General features: G+C 38.2%; 1 protein-coding gene across 1 annotated transcript in view; it reads right to left on the bottom strand.

Annotated features, from left to right (window-relative positions):
- SV2C (synaptic vesicle glycoprotein 2C) overlaps positions 1–22,453 on the bottom strand; it is a 233,679-nt gene that overhangs the window by 47,020 nt on the left and 164,206 nt on the right. Inside the window, exon 5 of the mRNA XM_056824761.1 lies at positions 6,365–6,498. Within this exon, the coding sequence (XP_056680739.1) occupies positions 6,365–6,498 (134 nt within the window). The remainder of the gene's footprint in view (positions 1–6,364; positions 6,499–22,453) is intronic.

Below are 22,453 nucleotides of genomic sequence, written 5' to 3'. Positions count from 1 at the left end.
ATTTCAATAAATATTTTATTTCATAACTTGCCAAATTTTATTTTTACAGAAGATCAATCAGTTGCTTACGTATTGAGATAAACTTGTTATTTTTTAATTTTATAGTATTTTATTTGATCATTTCCATGCATTATTCATTAAAGACAAAGATCATTTTCTTTTCCTCCCTCCCACCCCCCGTAGCCAATGTGTGATTCCACTGGGTATCACATGTGTTCTTGATTCGAACCCATTGCCATGTTGTTAATATTTGCATTAGAGTGTTCGTTTAGAGTCTCTCCTCTGTCATGTCCCCTCAGCCACTGTGGTCAGGCAGTTGCTTTTCCTCGGTGTTTCTACTCCCTCAGTTTGTCCTCTACTTATGGATAGTGTTTTTTCTCCTAGATCCCTGCAGATTGTTCAGGGACATTACACCGCCACTAATGGAGAAGTCCATTATGTTCGATTATACCACAGTGTGTTTGTCTCTGTGTACAATGTTCTCCTGGTTCTGCTCCTCTCGTTCTGCATCACTTCCTGGAGGTTGTTCCAGTCTCCATGGAATTCCTCCACTTTATTATTCCTTTTTGCACAATAATATTCCATCACCAACATATACTACAATTTGTTCAACCATTCCCCAATTGATGGGCATCCCCTCGTTTTCTAATTTTTGGCCACCACAAAGAGCGCAGTTATGAATATTTTTGTACAAGTCTTTTTGTCCATTATCTCTTTGGGGTACAGACCCAGCAGTACTATGGCTGGATCAAAGGGTAGACAGTCTTTTATCGCCCTTTGGGCATAGTTCCAAATTGCCCTCCAGAATGGCTGGATCAGTTCACAACTCCACCAGCAATGAATTAATGTCCCTACTTTGCCACATCCCCTCCAGCATTCATTACTTTCCTTTACTGTCATGTTGAACAATCTGCTAGGTGTGAGGTGATACCTCAGAGTTGTTTTGATTTGCATCTCTCTGATTATAAGAGATTTAGAACACTTCTTCATGTGCTTATTAATAGTTTTGATTTCTTTATCTGAAAACTGCCTATCCATGTCCCTTGCCCATTTATCAATTGGAGAATGGCTTGATTTTTTGTACAATTGATTTAGCTCTTTATAAATTTGAGTAATTAAACCTTTGTCAGAGGTTTCTATGAAGATTTTTTCCCAATTTGTTGTTTTCCTTCTGATTTTAGTTACATTGATTTTGTTTGTACAAAAGCCTTTTAATTTGATGTAGTCGAAATTATTTATTTTACATTTTGTGATTCTTTCTATGTTTTGCTTGGTTTTAAAGTCTATCCCCTCCCAAAGGTCTGACATGTATACTATTCTGTGTTTACCCAATTTACTTATGGTTTCCTTCTTTATGTTTAAGTCTTTCGCCCATTTTGAATTTATCTTGGTGTAGGGTGTCAGGTGTTGATCAATTCCTAATCTCTCCCACACTGTCTTGCAATTTTCCCAGCAGTTTTTATCCCTCTATTTTCCAAGTCTGTGACCTTGTCAGTGAGATATTTTATGTTCTCTTCTAATTTCTTGGTCTTTTGTCTTTGCTTTATTAGTTCTTGCTCGTTGTCTTTGAGTTGCCTAATTCTGACCTTTAAAGCCTGGTTTTCCTTTTCACTTTGACTGGTTTTGTAGATGCATGAATTTCTTTTGCATTATTTCCCACTTTTCCTCCCAGAAGGCTTCCATCTTTTTGATAATTTCTGATTCAAATTCTTCATGGGTTTGTGGAGAGTTTCAGTTTCCTTTGGAAGGTTTCAGAGCATTTGCTTGTGTTTCCTCTTCTATCTCCTATGTATTTTGTATTTTTGCTCCATAAAATGTGTCCAAAGTTGCCCTCTTCTTCTTGTTTTTCTTGGAATTTTGAGGCTTTTGTGCTTCTGCGGAGTTTGCCATCTCTATCTGAGTGCGGAGGATTAGTTTTTCTTATCTCTGTCTGGTGTTCAGAGGTTTTAGCCCTAGGCAAATTGTGCATTATCCTCAGCTGTTCTGTCTTCCCAGGGAGGCCAGGAATTGCTGGTGTTTCTGTGTTACTGGTCTCCTCAGTTCCCTCCCGATGCTTCTCCGCTGCCCCACTTCTAAGCTCTGAGCCTGGCTTGGCCCTTTCCGTGAGGTGTTTGTTTCAGTGCCTTAGCCAGCTAGAAGAGCCTACACTCTGAGGGGGGAGGGGCCATGGCTTCCCAGAGCTCCGGAGGGCTCCTGAAAGGATTAACTTTCCCTGGGTTGACCTGAGTATGCCTTGAGGCAGGGACCATCTGTGAGACTCAGAGGGAAGGATCCAGCCAGGGGGCTGCAGGCTACCCTGTCTCTCTCTGTTTCCCTGCTGTCTGGGTGCCTCCGCGACTGGGTTGTTTTCAGGAAGTGGCCTTCAGAATAGCCGACTCCCGAGGCCCTTTTGCCAGCCCTGAGGGTTACTGTTGTTTCAGAAGACCCTGCTCTCTGAGGGGGGAGGGGCCGTGGCTTCCAGGAGCTCTGAAGGCTGGTGATAGGATTAACCTCGGACTGAGTATGCCCTGAGGCAGGGACCTTTGGTGAGCCTCAGATTGAAGGATCTGGTCAGGGGGCTGCAGGCTCCCCCATCTCTCTCTGTTTTCCTGCTGTCTGGGTTCCCCCACGACTGGGTCAGGTTGTTTTCAGGAAGAGGCCCTCAGGATAGCCGGCCCTGAGGCTCTGAGGTTCACTCTGCTGCCTCGGACTCAGCACTCTGGGTCGGGAGGGATGGGTCCTGGACCTTCCTTCTGCCTACTCCTTAGATCTGAGTGATCTCAGGTTCTGGCTTTGGGGGGGGCGTACCTTTTGATCCAGCTCCAGGTCCAGGAGGAGGATTTCCGGGGTCTATGCTGTTGTTCGTTTTGAATTTTTGTGCCCTAGGAGCATATAGTTTGAGTTCGGTAGGGAAGGGTTTCCGGAGATCTGAACTTTAGCTTTCTCTAAGCCGCCATCTTGACCAGAAGTCTTCAGCCTCTCTTAATGGTGTTTTGACTTGTATTTTGAGTTCTTCCAAAGCCTGTATCCAATTCACTGGGTTTCTGTTTTATTGCTTGGTGTTCCCTCATCCTTCTCTGTTCCGTTTGCTCTTTATTCATTGCCTGTATAGAAGCTGTCGATTGTAATTTTTTTCTTTTTCTGTTGTTTGCTCATATTTACCCCTTCTTTACTCCCTCAGTTATCTGTGCTCTTGCTCCTCTCATTTTTTTTTTTTTTGGTTTTGGGCTTTTCTATCAGTCTTCCCTCTTCGAGCTCTGTCAGCAAATATCTCAGTGCAGTCTGTGGGGGAGGGGTGTTGGAGCTTGAGCTTTCCTTCCCTCTGGATGCTTTGATTGGATTAAAGTCCAGCAGTCTGTGGGGGAGGGGTGTTGGAGCTTGAGCTTCCCTGACCTATGAAGACTTTGATGGATTAAGTCCAGCTAGGTTGGGCTGGATGTGCCCTGAGTCCAAAACCTCCTGGAAGGGGGGAGCAATATGGACATTCTCAGCTGCTGCAACTAGGCTGCCCGCTCTGTGCTCCTTCTCTAACTCCTTCCCCACTGCCTGTGTTCGTCGCTCTGAGCCTGGCACAGCTTTGACCACAAGGTGCTCCCTCTAGACCAGTGCCTTTGTCCACCCAGAGGTTTCAGCTGCCATTGGAGGCTTAGCACTCTAGTGGGGGAGAAGTCCTGGGATCTTCCTTCTTCCTTCCCCTTAAACCTGAGTGTTCTCAAATTCCGGCTTTTGGGGGGGGGGCTACCTTTTAAATTGAGTCTAGCAGGAGGGTTCCTTGGCTCTGCCTTGTTGTTAGGTTTGATTTTCAGTCCTCTAGGAGAATTTAGTTTGTAATTGGTAAGGAAGGGTTTTCAGAGGTCTGAACTTTTGCTGCCTCTTTGCTGCCATCTTGACTCCGCCTTGCTACAAGAATTTCTAGGTGAAGATGACTAGTAGAAATGCAGGTCTGGAACTTGTCAGAGAATATTAGTAGGTAGCACTTTAAGGTTTGTGAAGCTCTCTACATATATTATATCATTTGGTCCTCACAACAACCTTGTGAGGTAAGATGCACTTATCTCCATTTTACAAATGTGGAAATGGTGGCTGGAAGAGGTACAATAAATTGCCCAGAGTCACACGGCTTAAAGTACCTGAAGTAGGATTTGAACCTAGGTTTTCTTGATTCCGAAGTCCATCACTCTACCCAATGAACCACCAAGCTGTCTAGATAAGACTGGGGAATAGTATATGTAGAAATGATAGCTGCAGATGTTGGAGTGAACAGAATTGCTAAGAGAAAGAATAAGTGTACAGAGAAGAGAAGAGGAACAAGTACAGAATCTTAAAAAGCATTAAGAGGAAATAATTTAAAAGTTAGGAAATTAAAGCAGGGTTAGTGAAGAAAGCAAAGAGTGGCAGCATGGAAAGAAAAAGACCAAGTGGGGGTTAGGAGTAAAAAATAAGAGCTTATACTTATGTCACACTTTAAAGCTTACAAAGAACTTTATATACATATCATCATAACCTCACAACAATCATACAAGTAGGAATAATAGGTCCTTTTGTATGTATAGGAGACTGAGGCCAATCTTAAATGACTTCCCTGTTACAAGAATCTGGTGGCAAAGAGATGTTGCTCAATCCTAAATTAAAAGTTCTTTCCAATACATTGAAACTTAAGGTGTCATTATTTGAAGGTTGGTAGCAGAGGAAAGATCTTAACAGATAGGTGGTGAACTCAAGATACAGAATGAGACATATGTTTTTCAATGTAGCTAATATGGGAATTTGTTTTCACTGGCTATGCATATTTGTTTTAAAATGGGGAACCAGAAGTATAGTGACTACTCTTGGCCCTAAAATTTAGGTAAATGGGAACAAAAGTAGTCTCCTTTGGAAAGGGTGGTAAGGGAATATGGCATGCAAAAGGGAGTTTGTAAGAAAGTAAGTCCCTAGAGGGCTAGGATGGTCTCATATTTTCCTTTTTTTTTCCATTGTTTAGCATAGCATCTAGCACATAAAAAATACTTAAATATGTTTGTTGATTAAATGGTTTAGAACAATGCTTGTGTTCCAGCTCTTTAATTCAAACTCCAATTTGCTTATCATTTCATTTGATTTCTGGGCTTCTTTTTCCAAGTTGGAGTTTCTGTCTTTTAAAGTGTTATTTTCTTTTTGAACTATTTCCCACTTTTCTTGCCAAGTTTGTTCTATTTTTCTAATTTGGTTCATCATCTCAAATCTGAGCTCTTCAAGAGCTTGTGACCAATTTCCAATTTTTTTTTGGGGGGGGGGGAAGGTTTGGATGTGTGTACTTGTTTGTCATCCACTGCTGTCTCCTCTGTACTCTGTTTTTTTTTTCACCATAAAAATATCCAGGGTCAATGCCTTTCTCTTGTTCTTTTTGGTGGTTGTAGATTGTATTTCTTGGAAGTTGGCCATTGCTTTGTTGGTTTTTCCTTCCCTTCCCAGCCAGTAGTCTGAGTGAAGAGGGCAGGCTCTCTGTGTATGGAGCTCTGGAGTGGTTTTTGCCCTGAGGCTCTTTTCAAATCTCCACAACATCTGCTGTGTGTAACCTTCTCTGCTCTATTTCTGAGCCCAAGGTTAATGTTCCTCAGCCTCATGCTGTTACAAATCTCACTGCTCTCCAGGGTAAATATGTGGTGTTTTCAGCCAGCTTCTAAGAACCTAGAGATTGCCCACCCTTGCTCTGACTCTGGAGCACTGGGTCTAACTCTGGTGCAGTAGGTGGAGTGGGGGGGAGGGGTGATCAGCTCATGTTTTGGTGGAAGTAATTTTATCCCCTTATAGTGTTGAAATGCCCCAATCCTGCCTACCTTCAAGACTGCATCCTACAGTGGAGCCCCTTTTTTAATCTGTTTTTAGGGTTTTGTCCTATTGAGGCACTGTATATTTTTGGGGGGAGAAGAGAGGAAGAGCCTTGTGTCTACTCTGGGGCCATCTTAACCCAGAAGTCCAAAGCTTGTGTTCCAAAGTACACAGCAGAAGAGGTAGAGGGGATTGGTGTTCAGGACCCAAGGAAGAGTAGGGCTTGGCTAGTTAGGGTGAAGGATAGGAAGGAAGTAGGAACATAGAACTGGCATTTGGGCTCATAAGACTTAATGATGGGCATCATGTCACTTTGAATATTGGAAGGAATATAAAGGAGAAACATGCTAGCCTGAAGTTGGACATCAGTAGACTCTTGCTGATGGATGTAAGAACCCATGTCATTGTTTTTATGGCTAAACAATTTGCCAGTTCTTAACAAATCAACATAAAAAGTGAGCTTTTGGGTCATTACTGACTCATTTGTTAGTTGTGGAGAGAATCTATTTTTTCACATTGACTACTCATACCAATAACAATTCAACACATTCTGCAACAAACAATAATAATGTTTTACCTCCAACAAAAACCTGGGACTTTCTGGCATGAAAGTGAGGGCCACCACAGAGGAGACACAAGGGAGAGCGCAGACAATCACAAACACTCGCCAGCTGTGAAACTGGTAGGCAGAACCCATGCTAAAGCTCCATCCTGCAAAAGGAAAAAGACAAAGGTGAGGAGTCATACTGTTCTTCTGTGGTCTATTGGAAACCATTTGCACAGGGGAAGAAGGGACGTGGAGCCACAATTCCACCATTATACAGATGAGAAAACTGAGGGCAAATGAGGTTAAATGGCTTGCCCAGGGTCACACAGCTAGGAAGTGTCTGAAGCCAGATTTGAATTCAGGAAGTCTTCTTGACTCTAAGCCTGGCATTCTATCTTCTGCACCACCTAGATAATCTGCTTACATAAATTGAAAATGCAAAACCTTTTTTTTTGACATTTGATAGGAGAGGAAGGATAATCTTAACAAATGGACTCAAGATACAGAATGAGATGTTTTTTTCTAGGGGAGCCTTTTCTAGGAGCAAAGACACATACGTTCTTGAAAACGCCACATGGTCATCAAAAAGTCAAGTTCAATGACCTATTTTGTACATTATTTACAGTAGCCAACCCCAACCAAATTCACCCATTCAGATAGGAGAGAGTTGGGCACAGCACAAATGATGGAGGATCTGAGTATGAGTCTCCAGTGACTGGGAATCATTGACAATATCCCAAAGACAACTATGAATTAATTTGAAGTTTATTCTTGGTTATGTATAATTTACATTTATTTTTCTGATATATTATCTGTATAAATTAGATAGATAGGATCTGTCATCTATAAATAATTTACTTATTATAATAGAAACATATATAATAAGAGATTCACAAAGAGAAATTCCTTCAGGACCTAAAAGGAAATCATTAGTCATCCCAGAAAATGATCAAAGCAACATTAAGACATAGTTCTGGATAAGAATTAAAGAGGCCTCCTCCCTTGAACTAGAAGTTTGGAGGGAATTTATAGAAACATGAATGAATTATGTGAAGCAAAATTTTAATTAATAGACATACTTGACATTTATAGGGGACTTTAACAAGTAATCCACATACAATCCCTAGTGAACTATGCAATCATTTTCAGTTTAACAGGAGGCAAGAGAGACACTTGAGGTGCCATAACTTTTTCAAGGTTGCTGAGTTAGAGTAACAAATCAAAATTTTCCCTTATAGTTTTACAGATGGTCTTGGTTTGAGTTATTCCAGATGGGATTTCCTTGTTTAACAACTGTCCAAGCACCAGTGGAATCATGCTATATTTGTCTTGTAAAAACAAGTTTTTTTTGGAATCTATAAGGTTTGGCTGAAGATCCTGAAATCTAATGAATTCAGCTTCAGACTTTAGGAATAACTACTCTGTTTTAAAAAATAAAAATGTCAATATTCTCCAATTTCTAAAAACCAGAAGAAATCACAATATGGAACATGGAGCTCTTACAGATAATTTCCTCTGATTGTTAAAAACACAAACCCAGAATAGCATAAAAAAGTTCCTTTAAAATAGTGATTTATTGAAAGGAAAGAACAGAAGTGTCTGGAATTGCCTGAACTGTGAAAATTTATTTTTTTTTTCAATTTCAGGCTATGTTGGATTACTTAACAATTAATCAAAAAAGTTTGAAGTACAAGGTGGTAGGGAGAGGGGTGGCCAAAGAGGGAAGATAAAGGAAGAAAACAATGCCCTTCCTCCTGTGGAAATAATAAATTCAGAAAGAACAATAGGAGAATATGAAGCCAAGGAAAAGAGAAAAGCAACACTCTAAAATGGATAGAGCAAAGGACATGTTTGTAGTCTAAGATTTATGAATGGCTTAGAGAATATTTTAAATAATTCATCATTCATTCAACATTTCCTGAGAACCCAAAGGTTTATTGATATTAGAATAAGGATAAGGGGTACAATGAAGCTAATGAAGAAAAGAATTTTGTTCTCATGGAACTTTTGATGCAGTTTAGAGAAGAAAAGGGGAAAAAGTCAAGGGTGATGTATCTATTCAAAGCACAATACTTCCCTGAAATGAAATTAGAGAAGGTAGGATCATAGGTGGTAGATTGTTCAACTTGAATTCAGGAAGCCCTAGGTTTCAAGTCAGCTCTGATTTTGTTATCTGTTTGACTGCAAGCATACCATATAATCTCTTTAAAATCCATTTTTTTCTGTAATGGAGAGAACTGCAATATTTTGTGAAGTTTTATGTTATGATGACAATGAAGAGATGGGGAGAAAAATTAACAACTGCTTTAAGACCTAATGTCTCCTGATGCCTTCAATTTTCATTGCTATCACTCAAGTACAAAGTTGTTCCTCCTCATGAACTCTAGTTTTGGACTGTAAATCTTCTCAATTATCTCTCTTACAAGATTCCTGTTTGGGCTACAAAGACAAAAACTGCCTTCAAACAGTTTACATTCTTCTCTGATAATATAACATGTTCACAGATCAACCAATAAATAGAAAACCTCTCCAAAATAAATTCAAGGTAATTAAAACAATTTATTTAATTGATTAATTAAGAAAAATTGTCCATGGTTACATGATTCATGTTCTTTCCCTCCCCTCCTCCCACCCCCCTCCCGTAGCCAGTGCTCAATTCCACTGGGTTTTACATGTGTCATTGATCAAGACCTATTTCCATATTATTGATATTTGCACTAAGGTAATTGTGTTGAGCCTATATCCCCAATCATATCCCCATCAAGTCATGTGATCAAGCAGTTGTTTTTCTTCTGTGTTTCTACTCCCACAGTTCTTTCTCTGGATATGAATAGCGTTCTTTCTCATAAGTCCCTCAGAATTGTTCTGGATCATTGCATTGCTGCTAGTAGAGAAGTCCATTGCATTCGATTGTACCACAGTGTATCAGTCTCTGTATACAATGTTCTCCTGATTCTTCTCCTTTCACTCCTTTCACTCTAGCAGTACATACTTTAATATAAACTAACGAAGTAATTTGTTACTTTGCTTTGCATGGGATAGTGAATAGAGAGCTAGCCTTGAATGCAGGAAAACATGCTTCTGATGTGTACTGTTTGTATTACCCTGGGGAAGCCATTTATTAACTTCTTGGTGTAGTAGGCAACTACTTATGATCTGCATTGGCTGAAGGCATTTCCTCATCTGGGAATTTAATTTATCAATGAAATCACAGGTCAACTTTCTGTTCAGTTTGGTTGCCCATCAAAACTCTTCTCAAAAATCCCTATCTTTGCTTAGCAAAACAAAAGGGAAAGCATCTTATTCACACCTACATCAAGAAGGCATGCTGAGTGTCAAAGTCTGGGCATTGTGGCTATAGCCATAGCAGCAATGATAACATTTGTCTTAGTTTCTAGGAATAGTATGGGAAACAGTCTACTGGAGAAGTGACACCTGAAGATGATGAAGACCTGGGGGTTGAAGTGCAAACTGCTGGTCCTTTCCTACCTAATGAAAATGCCCTTATCACTGCAGTTTAAGCCTTCTCAGCATCTGGTGGGCCCCTTCCCTTTATATCACTAGGCACTATGGCAGGGGCTTTTAGCCTTCTGGTATATGTAAGCACAGCCAATTATATAGAGTGTACAGACATGACCTCTTGTTAGTAGCAAAGAGAAACAAAAATAACTAGAGCTAATAAGTTTCCCTTAATGATTTACTTTGTCTTGGAAAGGATAACTGTTGTTCGTCCTTTGTTGAAGAGGACCAATGGCATCATGGAGTGATGATTCACTTAAGTGAAGCAAAGTTACACTGTCATCAGCCTCACTCTCTTTTCCAGAGTCATTCAAGTCCCAGGGGCAAGACAAAAGTCAGGATGACTGGTGATGGCCTGAATGCAGTGGATGACCTTGGCATCCTCAATGGCTGACCAAACTCTAAGCCCTCCAGAGCACCTGCTTCAGCTGTCTTCATGGCCATTGGAACAAATTATTCTCATCTGTCCTTTCTGCTGAGGGAAGTCTTCACATGCTTGGGGTAAACATCCCCCAACTCAAGAATAATAACTTTCCTCTACATTTCTCAAGACCACCTTCTTTACAAAAATATTAGAAGTAATTGCATTACACTTTTAAAAAGCCCTGGCTTTTCAGACAAGACACAAGAAACTAGTTTTCCTCAAATGCTTAAGTCCCTCCTTGAGGACCATATTACTCTCTCAGTTCACTGGAGAACTCACTGGCACAATTACTGAATTTGGATCAATGCACCTGTTGATGATTATAGGTCAGAGCCTCATAGCAGGCCTAAAAGGATAAACTAGGCACTCAGGGAATCTTTTCTTAAGCTTATTAAGTTGAGCTCAATAATCTCAATTTGGTGTGTCAGAAAAGTTTCTGCTGCCTCTATTTGAGAAGGTCTGAATTAGTAGAATTGAGAGAACTGGTTATAATTTAAAAAGCCAAGGAATTCTCTAGGCTGTATATAATGGCACCTGGAAGCATTAGTAGGAAGGCTTTCTACCTATATCCTTTTCTGGTTAAGTAGGCTTACAGGGAGGCATGGATTTCATGCTTTCATTCAAGGGAATTAAAATTATTTTCATTTCAATAATTTTATGACATCCTTTATGTTAACTGGAGACACCCCGGATGCTATGAAACATGAGGTGGGAGATCCTGTCTTAAAGAGGATAAGAAGAGTTTCTATTAACCTTTGAAGGTCATACTGCACAGGAAAGAGTTGAATGAATGCTCCAGAACAGTTTAGTGGCAGAGAGATGTTGGAATATTTCCTGATCACCTCTCTTGGTTAAGACAGACATTTCAGTTCCGTGCTGAAGACCTTTCCAAAAGCTTTTAATGTGCAACTGGACCATGAAGTAGAAGACAAAGAATAAATGACCTTTATGCCTCATAAAACTGAAATGCTATTTTCTGGATTAGAAAAGGCAAAAGAAAGAGAAACCAAGGCCGGCCAAAATGGCAGTCAACTATGTGAGTGTTTGGTATATAGTAGGTGTTTAATAAAGGTTTTCTGCTCTAGCTGGTGATTAGATGGTGATATAGCTTAGACTGATTACTCTTAGTTTTTCTGAATGGCCCAAACATCATTTGAAGAGGACAGGATGTAAATTACAAAAGTAAGAAAGGGACAGGACTATAATCAGAGGAAAGATGTCAGTATGAAGTAGACATCAGTAACATAAAATGGAATGAGCTTCAATTGTTGAAAATTTGTTGTTCTTTTATATGAACATAATCCTTTTGATGTTATTTTGCCCAAAAAAGATGGTAAGTGGATGCTTGTGGAGGGTTCCTTTGAAGATGATAGTATGATTTCCTTTTGTATGTCATTAAGATGCCACTTTGTGTAATTCCTTTATAAACTATGCTGATTCCATTCAAGGAAGAACCTTCAGTAGAATATTGTAGAAAACAATCAGACCCTCATCAATTGACTTGGCATTTATGAAAAATCTTGCATAATGATGAAGACCCTTTGTCAATCTACAGTCAACCTGCTCCAAAGCTAAAGGAGAATTGTCTCTCATCTCTCTGATTGAGTCAAAGTAGTATAAAGGAAAAAGTAATTATTGTTCATCCATTTCTAAAAGACTCCATGATATCACAGGGTAATGTCTTGACTTGCATGTGAATTGGAATTAAGAGACACAGAGTTGTGCAAGGTCATCAGCCTCACTCTCACTTCCATAGTCATTGAAGTCCAGTGGCAAGACAAAAATCAGAAAAAGTGCTAGATGAAGAGGCAGAAGTCCTGGATCCCAGGACCTGCTTTGATACATTTTAGCCAAATGACTTTATGTACAGAATTTAATTTTTTAATTTTCTTTTATTTTTTTACAATTACACATAGAAATACTTTTTTTTTATGATTGTTTTCTGATATTTTGTGATTCAGATTTTCTTTCTCCTTCCCCATCCTCCAGATGTCAAATGATCTGTTATAAGTTATGCTAGTACTTTCATGAACTATATAATTCCATATTTTCCATGTATATCATTGAATCTATATTTCAGTCTTTTCTTCTGTAAAATGTAGATAATATCCATACTGACTAAATTGTAGGGGATTCATGATGATATCAGATATCAGATGATATCAGATAATACATATGAAAATGCTTTAAATGTTTAAAAGAGTAAAATAATAATGAAAAAGGAGAGGAAGAAAGAAGAGGAGGAAGAAGAGAATAATTAACATTTATAAAATGCTTTAAGATTTGCAACACACTAAATTTGCCATTGTAAAGGGTGAAATTATGGTTGAGACTGAAAAAAATCTAAATTTAAGTGGTCACCAAGGGAAATCCCAAATAATAAAATATCCAAGTTAGCTGCCATATTTCATGGTGATTTAATTGATATAGTAGAGAAGATTTTAAGAAGAAGGAGGAAGGAATGGGCTAGTACCGGGCAGGAAGATAGGAGATCTAGAAAGTAAGGTTTTGAGTGTGAAGGAGGAAAGAATCAGCCTGACCTCCAAAGAGGCTTAGCTAAGATGCCCAAACCTGAAATCAGCTCCAGGGCAAAGCTCACCACCCAACACTCCAAGATGTTGGAATGCTTAGCACACTGCCAGCCAGAGTCATCTCTCCAGGGAAAGAAAAAGAGGCAGAAACTGATGTGCCTTATATGGATGTTTTTACATCACTTTTCTGCATCTCTTCTGTACCAATGAGGACTTAGCTTGACATTGGACAGCCCAGAGGTTTGTCCTTTTTTTGCACATGTCTGTTGAAGGCCATCTCCTCAGACAAATCAAATTTTGAATATGATACAGACCTTAAAAATTTTGTCAAACTGAGTAGGGTGTAGAATGTAGAGTTTCCAAGACCTGATTCTGTTATTCCAAGTATCTCCATTGTTATTGATCAGGAAATAGTTAAATCAGATCTTCTAAAGAATGGTCTGATTAGGGTGGAAGAGTTTTAAAATTCACACAATACACACATACATATATATATATACATTCATAAATACATGTATATATACATTTCATTTGGCAAAATGAGGAAGTAGGAGAAAGAAAAAGAAAATGGAGGAAGAGAAAGAACAAGGAGAAAGAGGAGGAAAGAGGATCAAAGAGATGAGGGAAAGAGGAGGTGGAAGGAGATTCAGAACTTGAAGCCAGACCAAAATTGAGAAGTAGGTCAATGCAGTGCTGCTCACTGCAGTAAAAGTCTATCTCATTAAACTCAATACTGTACCAGTGATATAAAATGGTTATGCATCATGGAAAACCATGATCTTGGAAGAAACAAAACTATCAAAGATGCATAATGTAATGGAAAGATGTATGGTACATGAAAACATGTTACAGCATATTACTTATAAGGACTGTAGAAGAGGAAAATAATTGCTCTGATAATCAGTTATGGAATTTCTACTATGTGCCAGGCTTTGTGCTAAGCACGTTGTATTATCTCATTTGATTATCACAACAATTCTGGGAGATAGGTGCTTTTATTATCCCCATTTTACAACTGAGGAAATTGAAACAAATAGAAGTTAGGTCATGCAACTAATAAGTGTCTAAGATTGGATTTGAATTCAGGTCTTTCTGACTGCAGGCAACTTTTGTCCACTGTGCCACCTAGCTACATCAAACATGAGACAGAAGTTATCATCAAAGACATATATGACTTGTATAGGAGATGAGATTTATGTCTAGCAAGAATATGACATGAACAGTCTGAGAACTACATTGGTATCCTAGAGACATTTGTTCATACAATCACTCATTCATTCAACATTTATTTTTATTTTATTCTATTAATTTGAAAATTTTTATTTAATTAATTTAGAATATTTTCCCATGGTTACATGATTCATATTCTTTCCCTCCCCTCTTACTCCCCTTCCATTGCCAATGAGCAATTCCACTGGGTTTTGCATGTGTCATTCATTCAACATTTATTGAATAACTACTGTGTGCAGACAGTGCTATAGATAAAATATGGTTCCTGACTTTATGGAGATTCAGTTCTAATAGAGATAGTTCCAAAGTCTTAGGAAGACCTCTAGTGTGTTGGGTGGATTTATGCAAGACATGAAAAGATTGCAATTTGCATCAGAGAAGGATGTAGAAATAATACTTCTTATATTTGCATTATACTTTAAGGCTGACATTCTCTTTGATCACAATAACCCTGTGAGGAATCTACATAGCTGAGATCAAAAGATCCAATTAAGTGCCCAAACTAATAATATTTAATATTGGCAAGGTGTTTTCCTCATGTAGTAGGGGGGCTGTGGATCCCTCTTTTATAAAGGTGTAAACTGAGTCTGATGAATTAAGAGATTAATTAATAGTTAATACTGCTAGTAAATGATGAAAGAAGGATTCAAATCCAAGTTTTCTGACTCCCATTGTTCCTTTGATTGCTCTGTCTGTAATTCTAGCCTGACTATATTATAAAAAAATAAAGGATTATAATTATTAGACAAAGTTGGTTTCAGAGGCTCTGAAGACTATTTCTGACCCTGTTGCTAACTTTGTGGTACCTTCAGTTTTAGGAGCTCTCTCTACATATAGATGTGGCAGGCACAGTTTTCATCTACTACTGATGTGGTTAATATCTGCCATTTGGGCTAGACTAGGTTTTCCCCCCTTAAAGATAGGGAAGCTGTCTTTGAGATTTGATTAGTTCAGGGGCTAAGAGTCTATACAAGCCTATAGAACAAATATTCCCCTCTACAAACGCTTTTATTATCTACCTCAAGGATAGTGAGAACTCCCAACTACAGGAGGAAAACTAATACAGATGCTTTTGTTATTATTGTTGTCATCATTGTTCTCGAATAATCAATACATCTTGGGAATTAGAGAGCCCAGAGGAACTTCCAGTAGCAATAATATAGCTTCTTTTCTCTACACAATTGCCAGTTTAAAATTCATTAACATTCAGCATGAAATAATAATCTCTGGCAAGAAACTATTAGAATAGACCCGTAATACTTCCAGCTAGTCTGAGATATGAACAGATCTTAACCAAATACAGATGTACAAACTCTTTTGAAGATAGCAGCAGGATCCTTATGCCGTTGGCTATAATTAACAGAATATATGACAGCTGTTGAAAATGAGTAGTTACAGTGGATCACGCCCTTTGTGGGAGATAGCAATAGAGAAACCTGGAGATGAAATGGAAGGAATTTTGATTGGGACAATATTTAATTCTAATTTATTCTCTTTGAGATAGTGAAGGGTATGTAGTGACCTCTGATGATCATGTTATTAGTGATTAGATACTAGAACCTACTTTGGTGGTTTCTAGATCACATTTCCACAGTTTTTTAGACCATGATAGATAGTAATCCTTCTTGTATTCTGGATTATAAAGAATAGCCCTGGTAACCACATAAAAACACGAAGCTGATTATTATGTACAGAACAGTATAGGTTCTTACTTGGTAGGGAATCTGTCTGGTGCAAGCAAATATGCATTCATTAGTGATTCAATCTAACCTGAACTCATAGCTCTGGGGGTGAAACTGATTACATTAATCATCTATCAGTAGGTGCAAAATAACAATCAACAATTAGACTTTTTTTCTTCTAATAAATCACAAAATATAACAGATCTGTATTTCCCATTTTCTCAGTTCCAGTAATTCCCTTTCAAACACCAGTAATGAGGGACAAACCAAGGAAATGGGTCTTAGTATCTCTCAGTCTCCCAAGTACTCTCAAGATTTTGACCAAAGGCACCAAGAACAGCTTCAATTTATAGTCTGGACAATTTGATTTTCTGGTCTCCTGAATACTTTTGTAATTCAGAAAGTACATTGGCTTATTTTTTCTGGGTCATTTAGAACTGAAATTTCTTCAACAAGTGGGACTGAAGATGAAAAGAGTGACTGATGGTAACCTTTCCAGGGTTATTTATTACATTCGGTATATGAGACATCCATCCAAGCATGAAACTCCTGGTGCCATACTGACTAAAAAATGTTCAAATATTTGAAAAAAGCAGACAGTAAAAAGATATAGACTTTAAATCTAGAATTCACTGGAAATATTTTTAGTATTCAGAGATGCATAGGTTTTAGGGAATGACATTGACATTAAGGTAAGGCAGGTTGATCATGATATTTCTTGCCAGAAAAAATATTTGTTTGGGGGATAGGATTTTTCTATATATGTATATATTTCTAAAAGATACTCTAGAATATCTGAGCCCTGACTATAAAGCAGTGATCTGGTTCCATAATCCACAAATCAAAAAATCAGTTTGATTTGTAGCAATATGTATATTTATTCTTTTGCATGTATATTATATACTCATATATATATATATATACATATACTCATACAAATATACTCATATATGTTAAAAACTCAAGAACCAACTGTAGGCTGATATTCAAAGGATAGGGTGCTGGATCTGGTGTCAGGAAAACCTGAATTCAAATCTAATCTCAGACAGTTAGTTGGGTGTATGACCTTGGGCAAGTCACTTAATCTTGGGCTGATTTAGTTTCTTCATCTGTGTAATAGGGATAATAATAAAATGGATATGGTATGGGGATAGAATGAGAAGTTTATAAAGCATTTTGCAAATCTTAAAGTGCTGTATAAATATTAGATATTGTTATGTTTTATTCCAAGGATATTTTTTTCCTCTTATTTGTGTAAATGGTAGAGGTCCCTGCATTGGGTGGGAGAGTATACTATGTTCCTTCCAGTTTTGCATTTCTAAGATTTTCTAGTTGGATCAGATAGATATTATTACCACAGACATACAAATGAATAATACTAGCTGGGTTCAGGGGAGAAAAGCAAGACTGAGTGAGAAATAATCAAGAGATTCATTTTAAGAGGAGTACCAATGGAACGCCTGGGACTCTGGCTCTGCCATGCCCATATTCTTTCCCTCACTCTTTTTCATCTTGCATGTGCTCCTAATTTTTTCCAATTACTCCTGTATTCAATTGGAGTCTGCTCATTAGAGAGGGCAAACTGTCCAAAGTTCCATAGCAACATTTTCTCATTCCTTTCCCCAAATAGAAAAAAAAAACTGACCCCAAATTCTCCCTGTTGACAACAGACCAATTTTGGCTGCTAGGGTAAAACAGGGCGCATTTCAAATGCAAAAACTGCACCCTGGATTTTGTTTTTTAATATCACTTAAGATGGAAACACAGTTGGAAGTAAATGAGCTGAGCTATTAAATCAACCACAAGGGCAGATCTCTAAGACTGGCCTTCAAACCACTCTGTATTCAGGTTATCAGAAGCTCTACTTTGGAGCCCAGTTCAGACATATTGTTGGATGGAGGCCAAATCACTTCTTTTCACCCCTGATTTATGATACAGTAAGAGAGATACAAAGGCTATTTCTCCTTGTTTTTTTTCCCTCTCAAAATGTCATGCAACTAGCCAGAGTTAAGCATCACCTTTGCCCTCTGGATATACTGTCTCCTCTAGCCATTAATCTTGGAACTGGAAAAAGCATCCAATTGTTGCCACTGTCAGTGGAAACAACTGGTCCCATGACGTCCTGGAAATACTTTGCTTGGGCCAAGGCGCCACAAAAACCAAACCCCAGAGTGATGGCGTCTGACATGTTTCTCATTCAGCATCTCTTCTGAGCTTGGCTTACTGGAAATCATTCAGGCAGCTCTCAGCAATGGAGTGGATAATAAATTGAGGGCAAAGATCTCTGTTAATTGCACCAAGAAGCAGATACCTGGAGAGCCATTGACTGAAATGTCACTTCTTAGCCCAGGAAAAGGAAAATGCATCTCTCCCTATCTTTCCAATCTCAAAAGCTTCAACGGAAGGATAATAATCATGATGTTTAAAGACAATTTAGATGAGAAATTGAGAGAGGAAATAAGGATAACCCCACTGGCTGTGAAGTCAGAGGTTCTGGGTTTAAATCTTGTTTCTGATGCCTATTATCTGTGTGACCTTGGGTAAGTAATTTTTTTTTAATCAGTGGGTCTCCATTTTATTATCTGTAAAATTAGGGAGTTAGGCTAGATGATCTCTAAGCTACCATACCTGGAATCCCCACAAGTAAGGGAAATGTAACGGAATCTTATCCATTGTGTGTAGTATTTACTCCATGAAGGGATGTGATGTGTAGACATTTTATTTTAAATCTGGATTAAAGTCAGGAACTTGGTGGAAAAGACCCTCTGAATGTAGTCCTAGAGGTAGCTGAATGGGTTAGTGGATAGAGAACCAGGCTCAGAGATGGAGGTCCTGGGTTCAAATCAAGACTCAAACACTTCCTGATTGAGTCACCCTGGGCAAGTCACCAAACTTTCACTGTGTAGCCCTTACCGCTCTTCTGCCTTGGAGCTAATGCATAGTATTGATTTTAGGACAAGGTAAGGGTTAAAAAAAAAAGGAAAGAAAGGAAATAGCATTGCCCCCATCTTAATTCAGTCATACCCTTGAGGCAGCTATGTGGCATGGGGTTTGACTTCTGCCTCAGACTTTTACTAACTGGGTAAATCTAGGCAGCTAGGTGGCTAAGTGGATAAAGTGCTGGACACAGAATCAGGAAGACCTGAGTTCAAATACGACCTCAGACACTTACTTATTAGCTGTGTGACCCTGGGTAAATCTCTTAACCTCTGTTTGCCTTAATCCTTTGAAGAAGGAAATACCAAACCACTCTAGACTAATATCTTTGCCAAGAAAATCCCACAGACAGTATTGGCATGGTATGGTTCATGGATCATGAAGAGTTGGACATGACTGAACAACAACAACAAACCCTAGGCCAGTCACTTAATACCTTTTAGGCTCTGTAAAACAAGGTTATTAATAGCACTGTCCTCTGAGGGTTACTGTGAGAGTCAAATGAATTAACTTAAGTAAAACTTTAAAGCACTATGTAAAGGTTAGCTAATATTATCTTTATTTCAGATATCCAGGGGGAATATATTTTCACGTATGCAGGAGGCTTAAATGAAAAGCTAGTTTGCAAGCAAGTAGACCAACCTTTATTGGGCAATCTCCCAGGCTCATTAAGAGAGAAGAAAGTATGAGTAAAAATTTTAAAAGAAGCTAAAACATTATGAGCAAATATATCATGGAATAATAAAAATTTCAATAAAAATTAAAAATAATTTAAAAATTATATATTGGAATAAAATAAAAATTATCTGATCAAAAAGAAAAGTTTGGCAAAAGCTCTTAAATTTAGTGGAACAACAGTAAGAAATTCCAGAATGTTTCAAAAGAGGAACAAAACTGTTAGTAGAAATATTAGGAATGGAATTAGATAAGGAAAAAAAATTAAGTCCTTCAATGTAGAATTAAAAAAAAAAATCAAATGCATAATACAAAACCCAGAAGACATATGTGATGGGTGCTCTTTCCAGAAAAGCAAGGCTTTGACAGAAAATGTTAGGTTTAGAAAACATAAATACAGAAATTTGACAGAACAGAAGCAATAGGAAAAAAACATTAAAAGAACATATGAATCTCAGGACCTGACGTGACTGACCTTGAAGACAAGATGCTCCGAGAGAACTTAAGCATCACAGGTCTCCCAGGAGAACATGACAAATTGTAAAAAAGGGAAGAGGATAGGCAACATCTCATTTTTAATTTTTGTTTTTAATGTAGTGACTCTGAACTCATTTGTGTCCAATTCTATTTATCCAAATCTGTTCAAATACAAATAATTATGTAATAATGGAGTCAAGGAAATTTGAAGACTTGCTGCTGCTAATCTTATTGATGATCACGTAGGATTATTATATTCCTTTTGATTAACTAACTCATTTTCATCTATAGTCTTAAAAACAACAACAACAATAAAGAAACCTTTATCTTCTGCCCTTGTATCAAGTCTAAGACAAAAGGGGAAGAGCTTGGCAATCAGTTAAGTGACTTGCCTGGGGTCACACACAACTTGGAAGTATCTGAAGTCATATTTGAATCCTCATTCTCTCAACTTCAGGCATGGCGCTCTATTCACTGTGCTCAATAACTGCCCCTCTCCCATATCCTGAAATCTTCAAGAATTCAAAAAGCAAGAAGCTTTTTTGAATTTCCAAGGGGAAATTTTTCAGCCATGTCCACAGGTGCAAAGAAAACTGAAACTGTCTCTAAATACCAACCAATATTTTGAATACAAATGAAAACAAAGTACAAAATAACTAATTATCTCCTGGTGAATTTAAAATGTTCAACAAATAGGTTATTCACAAAGAGATTATGTAAATCAGAGAGAAAGTTAATGTCCTCCATTGAGAACAGACCCATTGAAGTCATTTTATAGGTTACCCTGACCTGTGTACCTACCCAATGACTCAGCTAAGTTCTTGCCTGCAGATCTTACAACTCTAACCTATACAAAATGAAGTTTCAGAAATCTTTTTTAAAAAAATGTGTTTCAATTTTCTTTAGTCTACAAAGAAATCAATAAAGAAGTCAAGGAATTTCTGTCAATGAAATTAAACAAGGCTTTATGGCTGTCTAAACGAATAAAAGAACATTATAATTATAAAGTAGATTTAGGAGATTTCCCAAACTAAGCTCCTGTTCGACAGAAGATGACAAAAAGCAACTTGAGAATCAGGGATTCAAGCAAAGAGGAACTTGAGCATGAAGTTCTGTTTTTTTGAAAATTAATTTTGCATTCTGATCCAATGTGTGTGAAATAGTGGTGAGCTATTTGACCTTTGTAAAGCCCTTAAAATATTCTTTACCTATGTAAAACTAAATATAATAAAATAAAATGTATATATAATAAAGTATTACAGAAAGAGTTACTGGGAAGATAGACTTAAGGGTAAGGATTCTGGTTTGGGAATAGCATTCTCCATTGGTATTGCCTTCTCCTCTTTACAGGAAGCCTTTTCTTATCATCCTTATTCTTAGTGACTTCCCTCCCAAACTACCCCCATTTTATCCGGTATATATCTTGTTTGTACATAGTTATTTGGATGTTGTTTCCCCTCACATATTTGCTCCTTGAGGACAGGGACTATCTTTTGCATTTCTTTGTATTTCCACCAACTTGCAAAGTGTCTGGCACACAGTAGGTGCTAAATAAATGCTAGTATCTTAATAAATGCTCAAAAGTGCCAGTTGACTTATTGCTCTAAAGGTCGTGAAAGAAGTGGACTTTAAAATAATAAATAAAATAATCATCTCACAGGCCCTACCATATTGATTCTTTATGTACAACAAATTCAGGGAGCAGTTTGAGTAGAATTTTAGGAATTATTGAACTAAAAAACTAATAAGGCTCTGGGGGTATATCAAGAAAGGGTTTCCTGTGCTAAACTCATATGGACACTTGAGGGCACTCTGGGAACATTTGATACACATGGTGGGGACTGGATGAGGATCTCTGATCAGCTTTAGTAAGAAGCTGGAAAGCAAGCCTGATATTTATTTATTCATTCATTCGTTTCTTCCTTCCTTCCTTTGTTTGTTTATTTATTTCCATAACAACTCATTCTCAAAAGAATGAAGATGATCAGATTGTGGAGTTAGAAGTGGAAGGGATCTTGAAACATGTTCCAGGAATACAGAACCTGGTTTCATGGACTCATATTGACATCTATGTGGTCTGGATCTCACCTGAGCTTTTTTTTGGATGAATTCAGAGATAATCCCTCTTCACAACCTAAGAAACTTGAAACCTAGCACTGAAGGACCAGCCCTGGAACGCATTTTCTCCTGACCCCTTTGCCCCTAGAGCCCCTGCAGCCAAGTTAATAAAGAACCAGTTACCATACCCTGGAATGTGCTAGGAACTGATAAGGACCCCAGCCCCAGGAGTTCCTGTTCACTCCTCCCACCCCAGGGATTCCTGTGCACTCCCTACCACAAAAGTGTATAAAAAGCCTGCAAGCCCCAGTCTCGGGGCCAGCCATTTTTAGAGTGCTGAGCCCAAACTGCAGTTTGTTTAATAAACTCCCTCCTGTGTGTTACATTGTTGGTCTCTGTTGGTCTTCTGTATTAATCCTTGGGATCGATAACTAGGTACTTCAGCACATGTCCAGATGAGGGTATTAAACAAAGTATGGGGGGAAAAAACTAGACAAGGACGGTTGTCTGTAGAATGTGGAAAAGGGGGAGTGAGAAGCATTATTTTTCTGAAGAGCTTTAAAAAGGCCCAAGGTCTGAGTGATAG

Source organism: Monodelphis domestica, chromosome 3 (assembly GCF_027887165.1).
Source record: "Monodelphis domestica isolate mMonDom1 chromosome 3, mMonDom1.pri, whole genome shotgun sequence".
In the NCBI taxonomy this organism is placed as follows: domain Eukaryota; kingdom Metazoa; phylum Chordata; class Mammalia; order Didelphimorphia; family Didelphidae; genus Monodelphis; species Monodelphis domestica.
Note: the sequence above shows the minus strand (reverse complement) of the source record. Positions and strands in the feature narration are given on the sequence as shown.